Source organism: Bombus bifarius, unplaced genomic scaffold (assembly GCF_011952205.1).
Source record: "Bombus bifarius isolate JDL3187 unplaced genomic scaffold, Bbif_JDL3187 scf7180000007975, whole genome shotgun sequence".
Taxonomy (NCBI): domain Eukaryota; kingdom Metazoa; phylum Arthropoda; class Insecta; order Hymenoptera; family Apidae; genus Bombus; species Bombus bifarius.
In genome coordinates this window covers 972652-992788 of record NW_022884361.1, presented here as the reverse complement: position 1 = coordinate 992788, position 20137 = coordinate 972652, and the positions used below count along the sequence as shown (strand labels likewise).

General features: G+C 31.6%; 3 protein-coding genes across 6 annotated transcripts; 2 read left to right on the top strand and 1 right to left on the bottom strand.

The window, feature by feature from the left end:
- Positions 1-143: 143 nt before the first annotated feature.
- LOC117217227 (vacuolar protein sorting-associated protein 18 homolog) lies at positions 144-5681 on the bottom strand. 4 transcript variants are annotated; one of them, XM_033464672.1, is made up of 19 exons: positions 5356-5442; positions 4877-4989; positions 4564-4747; positions 4336-4499; positions 4034-4210; positions 3879-3926; positions 3446-3635; positions 3267-3388; positions 2931-3146; positions 2727-2843; positions 2434-2658; positions 2181-2363; positions 1789-2106; positions 1581-1716; positions 1281-1502; positions 1065-1216; positions 709-806; positions 320-631; positions 144-231 (listed from the first exon to the last, which is right to left on the bottom strand). In XM_033464672.1, exons 2-19 carry the CDS (start codon positions 4955-4957, stop codon positions 168-170), a joined length of 3009 nt encoding a protein of 1002 aa, XP_033320563.1. In that variant the 5' UTR covers positions 4958-4989; positions 5356-5442; the 3' UTR covers positions 144-167. The 4 variants fall into 4 exon arrangements, with proteins under 4 accessions (XP_033320563.1, XP_033320564.1, XP_033320562.1 ...); XM_033464671.1 differs by lacking the exon at positions 5356-5442 and adding an exon at positions 5663-5681 and having other exon boundaries at positions 168-231; XM_033464670.1 differs by lacking the exon at positions 5356-5442 and adding an exon at positions 5126-5349 and having other exon boundaries at positions 168-231.
- A 28-nt stretch (positions 5682-5709) lies between these two features.
- LOC117217228 (DNA-directed RNA polymerase III subunit RPC5) lies at positions 5710-9171 on the top strand. The gene is made up of 8 exons (XM_033464675.1): positions 5710-5989; positions 6327-6583; positions 6664-6857; positions 6941-7113; positions 7189-7387; positions 7460-7662; positions 7739-7902; positions 7983-9171. The coding sequence occupies exons 1-8, from the start codon at positions 5939-5941 to the stop codon at positions 8248-8250; spliced, it is 1509 nt and encodes a 502-aa protein (XP_033320566.1). The 5' UTR covers positions 5710-5938; the 3' UTR covers positions 8251-9171.
- Positions 9172-12866: 3695 nt separating this feature from the next.
- Positions 12867-19564, top strand: LOC117217320. The gene is made up of 6 exons (XM_033464841.1): positions 12867-13082; positions 16379-16607; positions 17271-17375; positions 17841-18032; positions 18507-18743; positions 18820-19564. The coding sequence occupies exons 1-6, from the start codon at positions 12928-12930 to the stop codon at positions 19030-19032; spliced, it is 1131 nt and encodes a 376-aa protein (XP_033320732.1). The 5' UTR covers positions 12867-12927; the 3' UTR covers positions 19033-19564.
- Positions 19565-20137: the final 573 nt, after the last annotated feature.

The following is a 20137-nucleotide window of genomic DNA, read 5'->3' as shown; positions in this document are numbered from 1 at the left end:
TTTAGATTACAATTTTTAATGCATTTATAAAATAAATAATTTTCACAATTAATAAAGTATAATACATAATCTATTTATCACAAATGATCATCTTGATATATAAATGTAATATAAAACATATGTATGCATTTAAAAATATTTTCAAAATCAGCAATATTTCATATAACTCATATCCATTCTTTCATCACTCTCTCATAGTCCTCTTCTTCAATAAATGGTTTATCTATAGACCTGTAACATAAGTTTCATTATTTTAGTTTACCGTTTTTTAAAATAGTTACATATATATATCGACATAAACTAAAAAAATATAACTCACTCTATCATTAGTTCACCACAATATAAACATTCAGATGCTATTAAGTCATCAATGTCAGCCTTGATTTGATCTTTTGTAGATAAAGATACAGATCTGACTGATCTAGTATCTTCAGGTCTATTTGAAAGAGCAGTGAGTTGTCTTTGAAGATCAGCTAGCTTCGTTCTCTGATCCATTGACAACATAGGTGTTAATGCAGCTACAAGGCAATCACTATGAAATCTGTGTCCACATGGAAATACATAAAAAGGTCGTAGTAGTAATTGAACACCACAAGTATTACATGTATCTTTTGTATTTATAAATGTGCACCTAAAAAAATGTAATAATGTCATAATGATATAATGATATCACATCATTAAATAATCTATTATTATTTATCGATTTACCTCGTTCTGAACTCTTGTATATCTTTCCTAATAAGTTCTGCTGCTTTTGTTGCTTCTTGCATTTCTTCTTTTAAATCTTGAATATGTTGGTTATATTCCTGTCAAATACAATTAAAATAAACACTATTTGATCGATATTTGTAATGTCGTGTTAGCTACGTTAAATCTTCGGCGACAAGTTACGTATTTCGTCTCACTTAGTTCATTGACATTCAGTGGGAAAGAAAGACACTCGAAATTTTGTAAAACTCTACTACTCTACTACTCTTAGCTTGTTAAATATACTTATTATTAGTCAGCTAACATCAACGGATGTAATGACACTATTATACATGCTATCTGAAAAATTATTTTACCTGCAATGAATTGCAAATCGCATCCTTAAAGTGATCTATAGTAACAAAATCTGAAAAGAAAGGTAATATATCTTCTATTCTGACTATATCGCAATGCTGCAAAAATTCCATTGCTTGCTGTATGTCATCTTTTTCTCGAACTACGTGTTCAGCTAGAATCACAGTATGTTAGAATTGGAATAAAGTATAAAATTAAAAATTTATATTTCTAATTACCAATTTTCAACCATAACTTTTTCCTTAATTCATCATCATGATCGGAGGGCATAGCAGCTATTTGTTTAGCAAGATCAACATTAATTGTTAAAGCTAAATCAACTGCTGTTGTCCACAACCCAAGCAAAGCAGACAACTGTACACAAGCTTCTGTTAAGCCAACCTCTTGGCACAATCGTAATGCATAATGCACATCATAATGTACCATATTTATATCTTGACCTAAAGTAAATTTATAAACATCCCATTAAATATATTATTAAATTACAATTTTAATGAAAGTATAGTCTGAAAAATTACCTTGCGAGCTAATATAACGCATTACTTCGTCTCGTTTATAACGAGCATATAAAGATAATAGAAAATTGTGAATTGCCTGTTCTTGACAACTTTGTTTATAAACGCAAAATTCTAAGTATCTGATTACTTCTTTTGCCTATAATAACAAACATTAGTTAATTGTTATAAACACTAAAATCCAGATGTAATAAAAGAATAAATATCTTACATGTTTTTCATCACTATTACAAGATACTAAAGCTGGTAGAAGCTTAGATGGCTTTAATAAAGATCCCTGTGATATTAGAGCAGTCATTGCAGGACGTGGTAATTCTTGTAAAAGAATACCAGCAAACTGATAAAATAGCTCTTTATTATTTTGGCTTTTCAGAACTTCAAGAGCATCTAAATAATTATTTTTATATAAATGCTGACGTATCACTTCTTCATAGTTGCAATGCATTATAGTTAAACGAATAAGATTGTCTTTATCACCATGACTTGCCATTAAATCATATATAGTGCTACGATTTCTTTTTATACATTCCTGAAATTAAAATAAACTTTTCTATGCCAAACTTTTTTGGATAATACCATACTTATTAATGATATTATTAATACCTCAACTTTTGGTATTGCAAGAAAGCTATCAAATTGTTTTTGTAATTCTAGATATTGTGGATCATGTAAATATGATGTATTGTTACTCCGTAATACACCCATTTGATTCATAAATAGTTCAATTACCCATACAACAATCATGGTTATTTGCGTTTTATCTTGTGTTTTTAATCCTTCAAGTTTCTAGGTACATATAAGATTAAATTATTTCAAGTATTTAAATTTAGAAAACTTAAAGTAACAAATATAATACCTTTTTAAGAAATGTCTTTAAAGCGTCTATTTGCCATTCCTGTAGAAATTTTAAGGAAATTACTTCAAATGACGAATGAGTATCTGCATAGATGAGAGCACTTTTTTCATATTCCTTATTCTTAAAAAGCATTTCTGCTTGCTTTACAAGCACTTGATCTATATGTGCTGGATTATCTTTACAATATTGTTTCGCAAGTTCAAATTCACCTTTATCAACGTAGATCTATTTAAAAATAATATATGTATCTATTAATGTATACCATTAATTGATACTAAATATAGTAGTTTTACCTGCCAAACATTTCTATCTTCTTTATTAACTTTATATTTAAATACTGCTCTTTCACTATAAGCCCATATGGAACGTGTTGCATAATCTTTAGTAATATTAAGTAATCCTCCCACTGCCTAAAAGTTGAAATTTTCTTCCTAATGATACTATTCAAACATAATAATTACAGATCTTGTTATAATCGTAATTCATTCTCCACATACATCATTATAAATGTCTTCGAATATCAAATCCTGATTCAAAAGCGACATGCCTTTTACACGGTCTGTATAAAGTAATAAGGCATGAAATTCTGTTAAAACAAAAGATAATGGTGGAGTACTTGTTTGTGAGGTATTGATCCCCATTAGACTTGCCTCAGGACAAATTAACATTTGTTGATTTGTTAACACACTTTTTGGATCTATTTTTGGATCAATCTAAATAAATGGAAGTTATAAAAGAAGTTTTACAGGAAAATATATATTAAATTACAGGAAAATAATAGGAATAATTTAAAAATTACAAGAAAATATAGTAAATAACAATGAAATTATTACCTGAGCATAAAATATACCAGGTTCGGTTAACCAACCAAACGATTTTGGTAATATACCAAGTGAAGGATAATAAAATTGAATTTTAGAATAAGGCAAATTATTTATTACTTCATTGAAGCTCTCTGTAAAAATATTGGTTTGATTATAATCGTAAAATAACTTAATGAAGTAAAATTTACCTTGTACATTCAAATATTTGTTAAAAATTTGTTGTAATAAAGGTTTTTCTTCTGGATTTTGTACTGCTCCAATATATTGATAAATTCGCATAAGAGTAGTAACAATAATCACATATTTGTCAGTATTTGGTATTTTATGAAACTCCAAACCAGTAATTGGTGGTTTACTATCTTTCCCTATATCAAATACCTAAAATAAGTAATTAAATATTGATTATATATCAATATAATGCAATACGATGGTATACCATGATAAAGTATGATTATGATATGAAAATAGCAGAAATAATAAGCACAGATTAAAATGATTAAGAGACCGTAATTTTGTATAAATATAATGCTCCATTACATTATTTTCAGGAGCTCAAAAATATCTTTGTGTTTTTAGCATACAGTTGTTTTGCACATGCAGAAAATATAATTTCTAACTCACCAATCCTTCTACCTCTTTAGCACCATAAAGAGGTAAATAGTTAGGAAGCTTTGGACACAATGAATAATGATATAAGGGTAACTCTTTTATTATTATGAAATGATAATGTTTATTGGCAATGACATTAAAATTTCATTTATGTATTTTATTTATACCTGACGCCAATATTGTTCCAGGCTTGTATTAAATATTTTATCACCATCTAAACCAATTTCTGTTTCAAAAATGAGGCCTTTTGAAGTTCCTAAGAGAATTGGACCTGTAGTAGTTTCGGAAGAATTTGAAAAGTTCCATCCAATGGCAGTAATCTCATGTCCTTTGAATTTACCTGCCTTAAATAAACAAATCTTGAAAGCTATATTTTTTTATAACAATATTTATATTTCTATAAATTAATATAAGTTATATTACATATATTTAATTAATTATATTAGTTATATTTATTCATCGTATTTACCTGTTTTAATTTTGTTGTTTTTCTGTGTAAATAAAATAATTCAGGGGGAGGGTTAGGAGGATCTTGAGATTTTGGAACTAGAGATATCAACAAGTGATTACCTAAAGGATCAAGGAACATTCTTGACATTTCCATATTCATTGCATATTTAGATATATCAATCTCTGGAAAAAAAACATGTTACGTATATCTTATGTTTTATATTATGATTCATTAAGGAAGAAGTACCTTCAGGTGAATCTGGATGTTTCATGTCAATACGTAAGAGGAGATTATTAGCCATGGCAATAACAATGATATTATTGTTAACAACAAGATGTAAAATTTTGTCCGGTGGTAAAAAGTTAACTTTTTGTTTAATAAAAATTGGGCCATCATCTAGAAATTTCATTTGGATAAATCCAGCAGTACTCTAAAAGCATAAAGAAAGAAATATTAAATGAAAATTTAAAAAGTATTTGTATATATATATATAATACATATATATATAATATATATGTTATATATATGTTTAAAAAGTTTATATTACATATAAACTTACTATATCTGGACGAATTGGTGGTGTATATACTTGTTTTGATCTTTGAGATGCTTGTTCATACTGATCAAACATTGATGTCATTTTTATCAGTCTATGTAAAACTGTTCACTTTACTACAATTAAATACACATTATAATTATGCTTCACAATTTGAAGCCTAATCCATAATATAATAAAACATAATGTATTATGTTACACATTAAAATATAAGTACTTTAATTATGTTATTGATGTGAATCTGTAATGTACCTTTACAATGATAGCTTCAACAAAAGTTTCATTCAACTTTAAATTAGTAGTTTTATAATTTACTGCATATTTTGTTATAATTCATTTTTAAATTAAATACATATATCGTTACAAATCAAATTAAACTTAAATTTACAAATATTAAATTTACAATGTTTTTCAACAGAGACTAGTATCTGACAGCAACTTGACAAATTCAGCTGCATTGGTAACAATGATAAAATACAAACCTGTATAGATAGAAAACTTAGATAAAAATATATATAAAGCTTAGGTGATTTGATATTATACATTATTTACTATGCATAAATATAATTTTATGCGACAGTAAGTTATGGCAGAAAATTCATGTAAATTTTGCATTTTATTATATCGTTTTCTAGTATCAGGGTTAGTATCTAACAAGTACTGTTGGTAAGGAAGGATATAGTGAGTAGTAAGTGGTAAAGTAATTTGCAAACATCTATTAAGCATATAATCTAGAAAACAAATTTCAGAAATACACTTCGCTATTTTTCACACAGTGTACATTTTTACATATATTGGTTTGAAAGAATTTGTCATATCAATTCATAAATCATTTTTGCATTCTAAGAATCAACGTGCTTCTAACGCATTGTGTACGACGCAACTTCATTATATCTTTTTCACCAGATATACATTTCATCTACATATATTTTATCTCAATTATCTACTTCAAAGACGTAACAGAATAACAGAAATCAAGTGTTTGTATTAGAGGTCGTTTAGGTGATATCCAAGTATTTTCTCTCTGGTAGTATTAAGGAATAAGTTCCAAATAATCGTGTTTAAATGTGTAGTACTAGTAAGATGGAAAATGAGAATGACCCAGTGGTTAAAGAGGTTTGTAAGCGAATTTTTATTTTCTTTCCAGTTATTTAATTTTTAGGTTATGTTTAGGTTATGTTCCTTGCTTAAATTGTTATGATATTTATTTTATATAAACTAATTTTATAACTTAATAGTGTGATTTTACAATGATAATGTTTATATTTTAATTACACTGAAGTAAATTTGTGTTACACACTCGTAAATATTTTATTGCTGCATGAAAAATTTTTATTTTAAATAAATCCTTAAAAATAATGCATGAATAATAATTACATTTTTTAAATTAAGTAATCATACGAAGTAAAAGAAAAATTGAAGATGAAATACAACATTTTTGGATTCCTTCCAGATTCCAGTGTTTCTTTCAAAAACACTCGCAGATAAATTATTTATTTTTCAATATCCCGTCCGTCCTTCTGGGGAAGGTTATGACAATACCACTTTCTTAAAAACTTCAATAAAGCCAGAGAATCAAGAAGTGCTCATAGAAGTAGCAATAGATACACATAGTGTCAATTATGATCAAAGTAAAGGCGAACAAATTGCAATAAATGCTGACGGGGATACAAGTATTGATCAAGAAGATGATGAAAAGGCATTTGACAGGTATTTTAAAGAATCCAGATATATAAATAAATAATTTATCTACCTTAGATGTATTATATATTATAAATTTTATATTACAGTAATCTTATGGATAAAACAGTATTACAGTCTTCTCGTGCATTACCAAACTGTTCTAATTATGGAATTGGTATTTTCCAAGATGGAGAATTACATATAACACCATTAAAAGGAATAATTCAGTTGCGCCCAGAGTTTAACTATCTAGATAAAAGTGATAAACGTATAAAAGATGATGCCAAAAATATGGGTGAAGGTGACATCTGATTAAGATTCTATCGGTTTAATTTAATTTGATTGAAATATTTTCTTAATAATGGTAATCTTTAATATATATAGATTATGAAGAGGAAGACGAAGGTCCAAAACAAGTCAATGTAACCTTTGCTAGACAAAAGCCTGAGTTTATGAAAAAAATACAAGAGCAATCTTTTCAGCATTATACCAAAAAAAGTTTAGAAGAAAGATGGATTCGTACAAATTATGTTCCAGTAAATGGCGCTCAGGCAGAGGTTAATATTTTATCTTTAGTTGAATTTATTACTGAAATATTATATTAGACATTTATTGAAGATATATATTTTCAGCTTACACGTTTAGAAATGTTTTGTTCTGCTACTGATGAAACTGTAAATACATTGAATATATCAACTGAACAATATTTAGATCTGTTAGCACCACGAATAAAAGATGAATCGAAATCAGATATTGCTAATCCAACTACATCTCTCAATTATATTAGAACTTTACCTCTTCTTGATCAAGTTAAAATACTCATGAAAGATGGTTAGTATCTTCAAGATCTATCTGTATTTATTTTAGGTTACTATGTAGTAATGATAAAAATTTATTTTATAGCCAAAGTAATATCCTTTGCACAGTTGAGGTTAATTTTATCAGCAGATCAGGAAACAACAGCTGTTTTAAAATATTTGCAACAGGTAGCAGTTTTAGTACAGGGAAATTGGGTCGTAAGTAGTGAACTTGTGTATCCAAAGGATAGTATATCATCACACAATGGTATTCCTGCTGAACTCATGTGTAGAGCTAGGGATTATGTCGTAAGTGTTATGTTTATTAAATAATTTATGAAAACGGCTTATATAGAATATTATACTAGCAACTGCGCAATTTCAGTTATTGTCATTTACGGAACACGAATTCCTAGACCGAAAAACAATTTCATCTGTTATTAAATTGCCTGTTGATGAAATTAAAGAAATATTTACAAATTTAGCAGTACACGAACCTAAGAAAGGATGGCATTTAGTCATTCCACCTACTAAAGAATTTATTGAAAGGTATTAAGATAATCCTTATCTTAGAAGTAAGAAATATCAAATTTTTTTACTTTATTTGCTGAATCTAATTTATTCGATAGGTATCCTGAAATTGCACAAAGACAAGAAATGTTTTGGGAAGCAAAACGAAAACATCTTCGTGAAGCTATGGAAGTTCACAATCAAATTCCACAACGTCAAAGACGGAAATCAAACAGAGAATCTATTGGATCTGAAAATGAAGAAAGGAACGTGGGACGCGGACGGAAAACGTTAAGAGATTCTTCAATGTCCGATAATGATAGTGTAATGGAACCAGTAAAACATAAAAAAGCTATTCGATCCCGCAAAGCATCTGAAACCACGTGACCAAAGTTGATGCGTGATTAACATTAACTAACATATTCCTATACATTGTTGATATATTGAAAGTTGTGAAAAATTCATCTGGATTATGTTATTACATCATACTTGTTTAGATTCACTGCCAAAATTTTACGATATATTTGTATTTGTAAATACAAATCTAGTCTCAGTTGACTGGTCCAACAAACGATAATACAGAGTCCAAAAATTAATCATGTATGTAGAGAAATTTTACACCTTATTGCCATATCTGTTTATTTAAAATGTATGTCTTTGGTTTCTGTATGTCGTGCATAACATAACATTTAGTTCAATTTAACTGTTTATTAAAAGATATGGACAAACAACAAATATTTGCATGGTGATCATGGAAAATTTGTTGGCAAATGTTACACTATCGACAATGAATGAATAGCGTAATATAACAAAATTGTAGAAAACATTCACTTATTGTTTCCAATAGTTCCAGTACATCGTTGATCGATGAGGCATTGAAAGCATTGACTGAAAAATGACTGATTCTTATTTTATTAAAAATATTTTTTACGATAATATGAAATCATAAATAATATTAAGTAGGAACCTTTGTATAAAATATTAAAATATGAAATAAAATATGTACGTTATTTATTACTGCAATGTTCGATGTGTACATACTTGTAGTTGAAAAAGCATTATTATGAATTCCTTGCGTCTTCCATCTATTCTAGTTTATTGTTTAGATTGTTTATTGTATAAACTACTAATTTTTACTTTGTTTCAATTTCTATATTTAAATATTTGTACAGATAACCAGTAGATACTGAAGAAAAACAGTGTTATATGATTTTATATTGCTATTATATTTTAAAAGTTATTCCTCAATTACATAAAAAGTAGTACTTGTGTAAAAACAGGAAACACTAATAAAAGTTAATGCAACTATGTAAACATCTAATTACAGCACATAAACATTATGTAATCTTTCTATTTTTATCTCTTTTTGTATCCTTCTTTCTATGTAGCATATTTATCATAAAACATTATTTCATTTTTTCGAAGAAAATTATATTTAAAAGAGTTTTTGATTTATTTACATGTTCAGTTTTGATTTCAGGTGTTTTAGCTACATTTCAAGTCTTACTCACTCCTGGAGTCTTTATAAAGATTATGCTTTTCGAAATCAACGACAAAAAAAAGAAAAGAAATTTAGACATATCTCTTCAAGAATAAATTTCAAAATTAACAAGGTAGCGCGCTATAGACTTTGATTCCTTGTATTTGCATATCGCAGAACGTTAACATAAGTTATTCTCGTGAATGGAAAGAATGCCGTCTATACATAAAGGTGACGGTCATTCACCTGAACTACTAGCAATTATTGCAATGTAAGATATCTAAAGAAGAAACTGACAGAACCAAACAGAACGAATAAATGTCTGCAGTTGGCAGACTAAAGTTCACCTTCCGCCTAATTACGATTTTCATCTTGTTCTCCTCGTTTTCCTCATTTTCCCCTTTAATGGTCCATTTGCGTACTACAGGGGCGGAACGGAGGGCGAACACACTTTCTCCTGCAGGTCTGACAGCTGGTGAAAGTATTTCTTACGCTTTTATACGGCCGGAGCACCCAAATATCTGTTACTCTATCAGTACCACGCCTCCCTATAAATGATAAATTCGTTTTTGCTATTCATTGAAAGATTATGATATAATACAATCGTCATAAACGATATTATATTTACTCATTGAAACCACATTAATCAGAATATTTCAATCAAGATTTAATAAGAAATTTTTACATTACGTATTAATTGTTTAATTATTAATTAATGTTATTTATGTCGATACTCTTTCGATATTTCTGTCATGAAAAAGTGTAGTTAAACTGACAGCAACGTGAAAGTTGAAGATTTGAGATCAAATGTTCGATGATGTACAATGAAAAGGCTAAAGGAGGGATTCATCGAGAACAATGAGGAGTTAATACATTGTTTAGCTATAACGGTGTGCGGTACATTCATATACGGAAAACATTTTATTCTTTAACTTGGCGATCTAAATTCAGTTGCAGTTAGTAGAAACCGGTTTGATATCTGAAAAAAGTCAATTCTCTTTGACGAGGTCAATTTTCTAAGGAACGAACGCACCATGGTTTGAAGTATACATATATGTAACTGGAAATGAACAGAATTCACTGTTCGATATGTTATCCATGAAGAACATAGTAGGTACGAAACGTGTAGGTGAAACTTGTTTCAGCCGAAGAGCAGTTTCAAGCACTATACTAATTGCTCGATCGAACGAATTATTGCGACACATTTGAACTAGAATTTAAGCAAGAAAAATATCAAAACCTTCGTTAACATGTATACTTTGACGAATTGTGACAAAAATAATGTTCGGATCAAGTCTATGAACGTGAAATGTGCCAAGTATACACATGCAAGTATACAAGTATAGCTATACCGAAAACTATACACTTCGTTGACGAGAAAAGGAAAAGTTACAGTATGAAGAACAAGGAGAGGCAAAGAAAGTGAATGACGGCCGAATCTTGGAGGGATCTCGTCGATCGCATCAATCGAAAGGAATCACTCCTCGATTTCCGTCAAGTGAAAACAATGACCTTCGATAGGCGTCTCTGCAAGAAAGAAAGTCCACGCGATCTGTTTCCATACGATTTCAATAAATTACATGCTAAGCAGCGCGTTGAATTCAAGGGGGAGAAGCGATTCACGCTGCCGAGGAGTCAAGAAATCGAAGAAAAGAGATCGAAAGTTTCTCAGTGGGCGTGAATTTTGATTTTGTTCTCCCTCCTCTTCGGTTCACCCAGGTGCTTACCGATTGATTGACGTACAATCCAACGATCATGTCAAAATCACTGGCTCCATTTACAAAATCCATATAATTATATAACGTTAACTTTTTAGAACCGTTAAGTTAAAAATTGGTATCTTAGAATGTAATGTACCCGAGAAATTAAACTGAGAAAATAATTGAAAAGCGAATAAGCGCATAAGAAGAAAGGAAAGAATACAAGAACTTTTTATGGATGTAATCAAGATATGGATTCTGCGTGAAAGGCAATTAAATTAAGTACGAATAAACCAACCTACTTTCGACATTTCAGTAACACAGTGTGCAGCTTACGATTTAGGTGAAAAGCAATTAAAGTGTGTATTTCTATGTCATGCATACGAAAAGATACAAAGATGCACGCAAATAGGCCAGTGATACGCAAAAAAGCAACTTTAGCTCATCATTATTTATCGCAAGTTCTTGTCTCAAATTCTTATACCATTTGTTACTTTTAGATTTTTAAATGACAATAGAAACTTAATAAATGAATATAGAATAGCCTGTCGATGTGCTCCGACAGTTTATAAAATCATAATAAGCAGTTCATTAATGCACGTAAAGATTAAAGTCACGTTTATTGAATGCAAATAAAGTTTTAGCAACGGCGTAAAATTTGAGTCATCGAAATACGGCGACCTACTATCGGAAGAAAATTTTCATGTGGTGCGTGGTAGAAAGCCACTTCACCTGATTTCGTTGGGACCCCATTGCTATTGAAAATACTTTGCGGAAACGACCGGATGTGAATTCTCGTGTCTATAAAAATAAGAAGTATTAAAAGGCCGTAGCTATCGGTGACGTAAGAATTGCATCCAACCGTGCAATCAACCGCTTTTTCTTCAGGTGCTTCGTTAAAATCTCATTAACCATGAAAACACATCCATTGGTATACAAATATTGCCAATAATTATGTTCACCTTTATCTATTCTTTCTTAATTCCAATAGCTTTCGACATTCGTGTGAAAAAAACGTAAGGAATTTCACTTAAGAATTTCTGATTTGACGCAGCTCTGTTTCACTTTCTTGAATTGCCAGATAGGTATCGTGCTTTAACTGCAATCGATTACATATCATAGTACAATACCTGCTTCGTTACGTATATACATATAAATTCCACGTTTAACGTAATTAGCTTTCTATTATTTCCGATTCGATTTTTACGATCTATATCCTATATATCATGTAATACAATTTGACATAGTAGAGCACGTTTGTAAAGCTTTTCGATGATGAAACATGATCCAAAATTCTACTTCGTATCCTACTTCATTAATTAAGATCTCTATGTATCTCATCCATTTTACAAGATTCATTTTGGGAATGCGTGGGCGAAAGGAACGAATGGATAAAAGAAACTATTTAGCGTTCCGCGAATAAAGCCACGCGAAACAACTTATTAATGCTTGAAATGAAAATGGAAAGTCAGAGAGAAAAGATTTCAGCTTCAAAGTAAGCCAAAGAAATTATTTTACCGTTCGCAGCACATGAAAACTTTTTCACTGTAAACATCCACGCCTTCTTCTATTAATCACCATTTCAGAAGACTACGTTTAATTTAGTTCCAAATCATCTAAATCCAAGGTAAATTGCATTTGCCTATAAATGTCCCATGCTAAACATTACACTTAATTAAATCATTAGGACTGCTTCACTGCATCATCCGATATAATCCGATAAAATAAAATTAGAATAATTCACAGTTATACTTTTATACCATTACATCAAATTCATCTTGCTCATTGGATTGATATGACATTGATCATTTTTCGCTGTTTAAGATCACCGTTTGTGGGCCAAAAATTTTGGAGAACACATCGATTTACAATGTACATCGACCAATGTCTCCCACTACCCCAAAGCGAACCCAGATATTACTTGGTGGAGGTAACTTTCAGCGAGACACGCTATATAAGAGAATGAAGAACCGGCCGGCCAAGATAAAGCTCGTGTGTTGTCAATCGTGCTGTTACTCCTCTACCTCCGTCGTTGACAGGTAAGTGGGGTAAAAAGTACGTTTCGAAAAATTTGAGAAGGGGAAGAAGTAAAAAATGTGGGATTAGTGACAAATAATAATAGAACAGTGCAAGTGTTTTCCATTGGAAATCCAATGATCATTTCTCCACTTTTCATCTGTGTATCATTGATGTTCTTCTTTTTTGAACGTGCGAATAATCATTTGGAACGATTAACGATGAATAAATAATCCGGATGATATTTAACAATATTGAACGTAGTAAATTCGAATACCAATGTGTATTGCAGTAGGTAGGTCTATGGAAATATTATGAAAAATTTTGCGAAATTATCGTCGTTATGCATGGCGGAGCAAAGATTATGGCACGTGCCCTGGAAACGGGAAAGGAAACCGGTTGTGCGAGGGCGATCAGGAACTGCAAGTTAGGAATTTATGAAAGATTTTAGTCGCATTAGTTGATCGATGTGTTATTACATCGAACTATTTTATCAATTATCCTTAATTCGTAGAATCTAGAGTAGGATAGTTCATTTTAAACATTTTTAAGCTTATATAATATCATTTTATTACATTATATAATATTTATTAAAAATAAAACTATTCAAGACTTCTTATAATCTTAAAATTCTGGAGCATAGAATACGAGAATAAAAAGTTGGCACTCTGAAGACCGCAGCTTTGATCTACTTTGAATCAAAAAAAAAATGTCGCCAAAAAAATAAAATCTGCTCCAGATTTCCGTGAGAACACGTCCAAGTCTGACAATTGGCCGACCAGTTACGTATGCCCTCTACTGATTATATTATACCGTCGCGTTCCTCTCGTTTGTAGCTGTCCGACAACTATCTCTTTTTTCATTATGCAATTGCTTTCTTTGATATGGTTCGAGAACCCCCCGTGGATCAGCTTCCAGTCTCAAGCATAACTTCGTTGAAATACAAGAAATACTTCTTTTAAAAAATCCTAAAATTAATTTCGACAATAACTTAGATCATTCCCATTTTCTCACATTTATTGCAAATTAGTCACACTTATAAAAGTAAATCAATCTCAATTAATATCTATTAAAAATCATATGATCCATCATGCTGAATCTACATTTTTAATTCAAAGCAGTCAACCTTGAGAAAGTTCAGCGATTTATTACAGGAGATTTCATTGAATGAAACTAATCGTTGCCATAAATACATCCAAGTAAAAAAGAAACTAAATTCGCACAATTACGTTCCAAGTAATCTCTGAAAATTGCTCTAATTATTAAGATATGTTAATTACGTTTGATCATGTACCAGCATGTAGAGAAAGTTTCTATGATATTTCTTGATCAACGATATCGGAGAAACTGAAATAGAAACGCAACATGAAAAATTAGTGGTGGCGATCGAATTCCTGACATCAAGTTCTATCGAATCCTCGATCGGTGTCCTTTCCAGCTGCGTACCTTGAACGATATTGTTTCGCGATCTGCATACATACTCTTACACCATAATATAATTTGCAACGCTCTAGACAGATACGTTCCCATTTTTCTCCGGATAGTACCATTTTTACACGCAAACCCTCTCACTTTCACTCGGGGCTACCGATCGAACCAAGTTTGCGACTGACTCTTTAACGATCGGCCGGTTCGCGGACTTACGCCTAGTAAAGACAAGATTCTCATTAAGAGCGACATTTTTTCCGTTCCCCGTAGTTGCTACTTATTGACCACTTTGTTTCTTTAAATGGACTGGTCAATCAAGTAAATCACCGCAACGGAATTACGCGATGACCCGGGATCCCATACGAGAAACGGGTTGCGTAAAAGTTGTATTAAGCGAGGAAAAAGCAGGTTACGTTTGATCTTTGTAACAGGCTCAGGAAACCTTTTCCAATACTCGTTTCATTCGGGTTTACCTTCTCAAAAAAAAAAAAAAAAAAAAAAATAAGAAGTTTTCACCAGTGATCTATGCAAGTAACTATTTCGCTGATATTATAAAATTTGAAATCACTTATCCGGTTGTATCTGTACTGGATTGCGTTTTTAATTCAAGAGTAATGAGTATGAAACACATAGCGGTTCGAAACTTTGGTATTGTAAATGCTTTCCTGTAAAATAGCCTATTTTATAAGAAATAGGGTATTTGTGAGAAGTAAGAGTAGAGGGATATTTATTACAATTTTTATTTCTCAATTACAATTTATTTGATATGTTAAATATAAAGATCGCTTTGATTTCTCAATTTATCAATCTCCGTGATATCTTTTCGCATCTATCACATCTGTACAAGAGATTTCTCTTAACAACTGACAGATTATTACCACTGAGATGTCGGAAGATTCACTCTCGTAAGTCGAGCCTTTCAAATTTATCGAAAGCCCCGGATCTCTCGCGATACATCGTCATCACCGTTACGAATGAGATGTTTCCAACGAATCGTGAAACCACTATCCGTGTTTTACGCACTTAGAAAGTAAGGTGCTTTCCACGACCATTATCGGTAGAAGTGTAAACGGATGTATTTCTTTCAAGACAAACAATAGGCTGTCATCAAAAAATCGATAAGTTTAATGAACTCTTCCTACGTTTGATAAATACGATAAATATTGATAATTTCGTTAAAGTATATTTATGTAGAAAGTAACTAGCTTCGTTTCCTTTGAACAAGTATACTTATACGTTTATATGTATGTAAGTAAGTGTATTTATCGATTAGGTTATTTTACTACATTTCTCGCGAATATTTTAGGTCATCGACATGCATGATTTCAGTACATTTACAGACGGTCAGCTGCGAATGAATCTGCTAAAAAGTTAACAGATATGTACCACTTTTCTAACCAATGATTTATGTTCCTATCTCTCCTTCAACCATTTTTCATTTCTAATACATCCATACCTGCGGGTGAAATTGTAATGATATATTTGATTATTAAACATTGGAAGATCGCCGCTACTAATGTCGTTATTAATCAATTCAAACGTAAAAAGAATTACGTAAAAGATGTTGAAAAATAATCAGTCGCACGCGATGCGATTACAAGGTAATAAATGAGATCGATTAATTTATAGATGATGATAATAATTTCGTGCGAGATGAACATCAGCTTTACGTAAATCTAATGAAATATCGCTGCTTTTCACTTCGGCTCGGCTATGACGCTTTATGGAGGGCATCAAGAACCAAGGTCGCTTTCCCTTGCATATGTTCGCAGCAAATGGGATAAATTTTCTCTCTGTACTACATATCGAAAAATATATCACACGCGTCATCCTGAAGAGTGAAAAACTGACGTGGATCACTTAACGGAACTCTCACGATTTCCATTTGTAGAATGTATTGGCTGTGTCTAGCGGCATTAGCTGCAACTGCAGCAGCGCAGGGATCTTACGATCTAGAACCAAGAGTGCCTTATCCCGGCAAATCATCCAGTTTAGGGCCACTCTATTCGTCTGGCCTTAGTGCTGGTCAAGGTTTCCGCGATAACAGCTACGAGGATAACATTGTAACACCTACTCCTTCTCCGACGCCTGCTTTCAGAAATCCCAGCAGTCAACCACCTGTAAGCAATAAAATTATAATTTATTCACGATACATTAGGTTTTGTACATATGAAAATTACAAGAGAAAAATATTACAAGTACAAATTAGCTCTTATAAGAAATATGACTTGTCGTATCTTTCCCCTTCATATCTTCTATAATCTTCATAATGAATCTTCATATGAAACGAGGACATGTAGAAATTTGAGAATTTTGTTATGAATTGTCAAACTTTTAAAGATACCAATCCTGAAGATAAAGAACTGCGATGACTATTCCGAAATAATAATATTTTTTCTTTTTTTTAGGAGAGAAACTAGATATTTCTGATGTTATGACAACGATTGTTACTTTTATTTAATTATAAATATGACAACGATTAGTTACTTTTATCTAATTATAAACATGTATAAAATTAAAATTATTACTTGCAACGAAAACAGTTACGTCATATAATATTGCGCCTGTCGCTACATGTTACGTAACAACTTACGTAAAAATAAGTTACTTTCAATTGCTTTAACGTATTGACTCGCGTACCTTTATATATTACCATGCATAACCGTGTAAAAAGAACGCATACTTTCATGAATGATCCAAGAAGCACAAGATGAGTTTGATTGCTCTTCATTCATGAATATAAATACAGGTACTTTTCATTTGTGAGCATTATTCTTTTATAGCTATACCGTAAACCATCGGGCCCACCTCTCGATCAGGCAGCTATCAGAGTGAGTGGACCACCACGTAGTGGTATTCTTCGTGGTGGACAACCACAAAATGCTCGGGTAATTATATTTCTTTAATATCCATTCAAAGCAAATTATACAGTTGTCATTTAAAAAATTTTGGGGAATATCAATGTACAGGTGAAACTGTTACGCTTTTGTATCTCACAATAAGTGAAAGTAGTCTAAGAAATTCTTGCATCCATTGTTTGCAGTTCCACTCAATAAGCTTATGTAATAGTCAGTCATTAAGATGAAAAGAAAGAAATGTTCTTGAAGAAGTAAAGCATTTTTGTTTTGTCTGTGATTTCCAATAATTACGTATTTCGTTGCCATCCCAGAACGACTATTGAAATTAAATAATAATTTTGTAGTAAATCGTTGAGCTAATTTTAAGAAAGATCTTAGCTACTATCTTTCAAAGAATACAACAGAGAAATGAAATGTCTTACATAAATGGTTTAGTAGCTACTTTGTTCGCATTAAAACATGTATAATGCTTCAAATTGTATTCTAAACTTAAAGGAAGCTGAAGAATTGGAAGAGAAAGAAGAGCCCGATCGTTTGACTCTTCTTTTACCACAAAGTAAATTCGATTGTGTGAACAAGCAAACGGGCTATTATGCCGATGAAGATCTTAATTGCGAAGTCTTCCACTATTGTCAAGACAACGCGAAACACTCTTGGATCTGCCCCGAAGGATTTACATTCCATCAGGTAATTTTCAGCAGACACAATCTTTAAATAGATCTACTCTCCGTATTCAACGCAAGAATGCGAGACACTTTCCACACCTGTTATATTCCGTAATTACACGAATAGTGACCTTTTATGCGTAATCTGAGCTGCTGCAAGTGAAAACGTTGACGAATATAAAATTCCCGTGATCGTGCAAACAGCCAGGTTTGAATATCACTGATAAGCAAATTTCACTTCTCTCATGCTTTGGCGCGCGTTTTCACCATACCTCTTCCGGTTTTCTGTACCCGGACAAGCAGGTGGGTAAGGCCAATCATAAATCGCACGTTCAATCGCCCGATACCAGTACGCCGTTATGCGTTTCCGGGATAATCTACTCGCGTTCCTTCTCTCGATAGCAGAGATGCAAATAAAAATGTACGCGGCGTTAACTATCCCACGAAACTCCTTTCTCTCCTTAAACCTCGAGATAGTTACAGATCTCTGTTACAGGTTCATCTAATTTGCATGCCTCCGAGTGGAGACATCAATTGCAAAAAGAGTTCGCAGTACCATTTCGTCAACGAGTACCTTTACAAACCATTGAACTTGGCTGAAGCTGAGAACAAACCTAACGTAACCTTGAGATACAGCGAAAGATACTTCCCGACAGACATTCACCCGGACGAGCGCGAGGCTGGTGACTATCAGATTACTCCTTCTGCACCTATTCGCCGCCCTACTCCACCTGTAAGATTTTATTTACATGCTACTACTTTGAAATGTAAAGTAAAAGGAGATAAAAATGTGAGATATGTATCTATAGGTGTATGCGAGTCCCCAACCTACGTTGAACAGTATTCCACCGTCAGCACGTCCACAACCAACGGGTCTTCCTCAATTTCGTTTACCCGTGAACCAAGTTTTCCGCAGTCCCGAGGAAGTGAACATTCCTCTTCAACATAGACGCCCGCAACCTCAACACCAGCCTGTGAGAAGATTCCCTCAAGTACGACCCGATGACGAAGAGTACGAATAAATTCAATCGGCATTCCTTTGATAATTATCATCCATCGTCGCAATCATCGTCACATTTCTGTCGTTAATTATATCACATCTGGTGTCATCATACATCTTTCGTTGAAATTACAAAGAAAAGATAAAAGCACACTCTGGAGTAATTATTATATTTATTCGAATAAAGTATAGTTATAGTTCTATGAATTAATTGTATAATATATAAATCGTTTCTAGCATTTCGTACTCTTACTCTGTAGAAATCTGACAATTATTTTTAGATTGAGAACGATTGATAACCGGATTTATAATTGGTATGCTGAATTAGATATGAAATTATATTTATGGATATTGCAAACATGCTAATATATGTATATTCAACATTAGTTTAACAGTGATAACCAATAAATTGTTATTACGTTATCTTTAATAACACTTGTTACTTTAGAATGCTGCTATTATGAATATTTTTGAAATGCGTGCTGAGAATCCCAAAAACAAGAAAGCAAAATTTATATAAGACGCGCTTAAGGTTATGTGCGCGGAGAAATATCTGTTTAAACGAGTTATGTATGGTATAAAATATATAGAAAAATTAAGTCATGCATATGTATCAGATATAATTGAATAATGAAATTATTTTTTATTCTTATAAGAAAAATGATAATAAACTTAGATGTATATATATATATATATATATATATATATATATATATGTATTATTATATGTATATATTATGTATTATTATATATATATATATTACATTATATATATATACAGGGTGGTTGGTAACTGGTGGTACGAGCAGAAAGGGGGTGATTCTACGTTAAAAAAGAAGTCGAAAATATAGAATAAAAATTTTTCGTTTGAGGCTTTGTTTTCGAGAAAATTGACTTTGAATTTTCGCTCGGTACACGTGCAGTACGTTATAACGGATCTCATTGTAGATCGTTGTCTCGATGGAAAAATTTAAAAAAACAAATTTAAAAAAGAAATTTTTATTCTATATTTTCGACTTCTTTTTTCGCGTAGAATCACCCCCTTTCCGCTTGTACCACCAGTTACCAACCACCCTGTATATATATCATACTGTTAAAAAGAGACATTGATGTTTCATATTATATCA

What these genes read in the sequence shown, in the direction of transcription:
- LOC117217227 (XM_033464671.1), bottom strand. Translation starts at nt 4,957, where the DNA reads ATGACATCAATGTTTGATCAGTATGAACAAGCATCTCAAAGATCAAAA. An exon ending in CACCAATTCGTCCAGATATA is followed by an intron (nt 4,748 to 4,876) that starts GTAAGTTTATAT and finishes TTATGCTTTTAG; the next exon opens with AGTACTGCTGGATTTATCCA. An exon ending in CTGGTATATTTTATGCTCAG is followed by an intron (nt 3,147 to 3,266) that starts GTAATAATTTCA and finishes CCATTTATTTAG; the next exon opens with ATTGATCCAAAAATAGATCC.
- LOC117217228 (XM_033464675.1), top strand. Translation starts at nt 5,939, where the DNA reads ATGTGTAGTACTAGTAAGATGGAAAATGAGAATGACCCAGTGGTTAAA. An exon ending in TAAAATACTCATGAAAGATG is followed by an intron (nt 7,388 to 7,459) that starts GTTAGTATCTTC and finishes TTTATTTTATAG; the next exon opens with CCAAAGTAATATCCTTTGCA. An exon ending in ACTAAAGAATTTATTGAAAG is followed by an intron (nt 7,903 to 7,982) that starts GTATTAAGATAA and finishes TTTATTCGATAG; the next exon opens with GTATCCTGAAATTGCACAAA.
- LOC117217320 (XM_033464841.1), top strand. Translation starts at nt 12,928, where the DNA reads ATGTCTCCCACTACCCCAAAGCGAACCCAGATATTACTTGGTGGAGGT. An exon ending in AAGGATTTACATTCCATCAG is followed by an intron (nt 18,033 to 18,506) that starts GTAATTTTCAGC and finishes TCTCTGTTACAG; the next exon opens with GTTCATCTAATTTGCATGCC. An exon ending in TTCGCCGCCCTACTCCACCT is followed by an intron (nt 18,744 to 18,819) that starts GTAAGATTTTAT and finishes ATGTATCTATAG; the next exon opens with GTGTATGCGAGTCCCCAACC.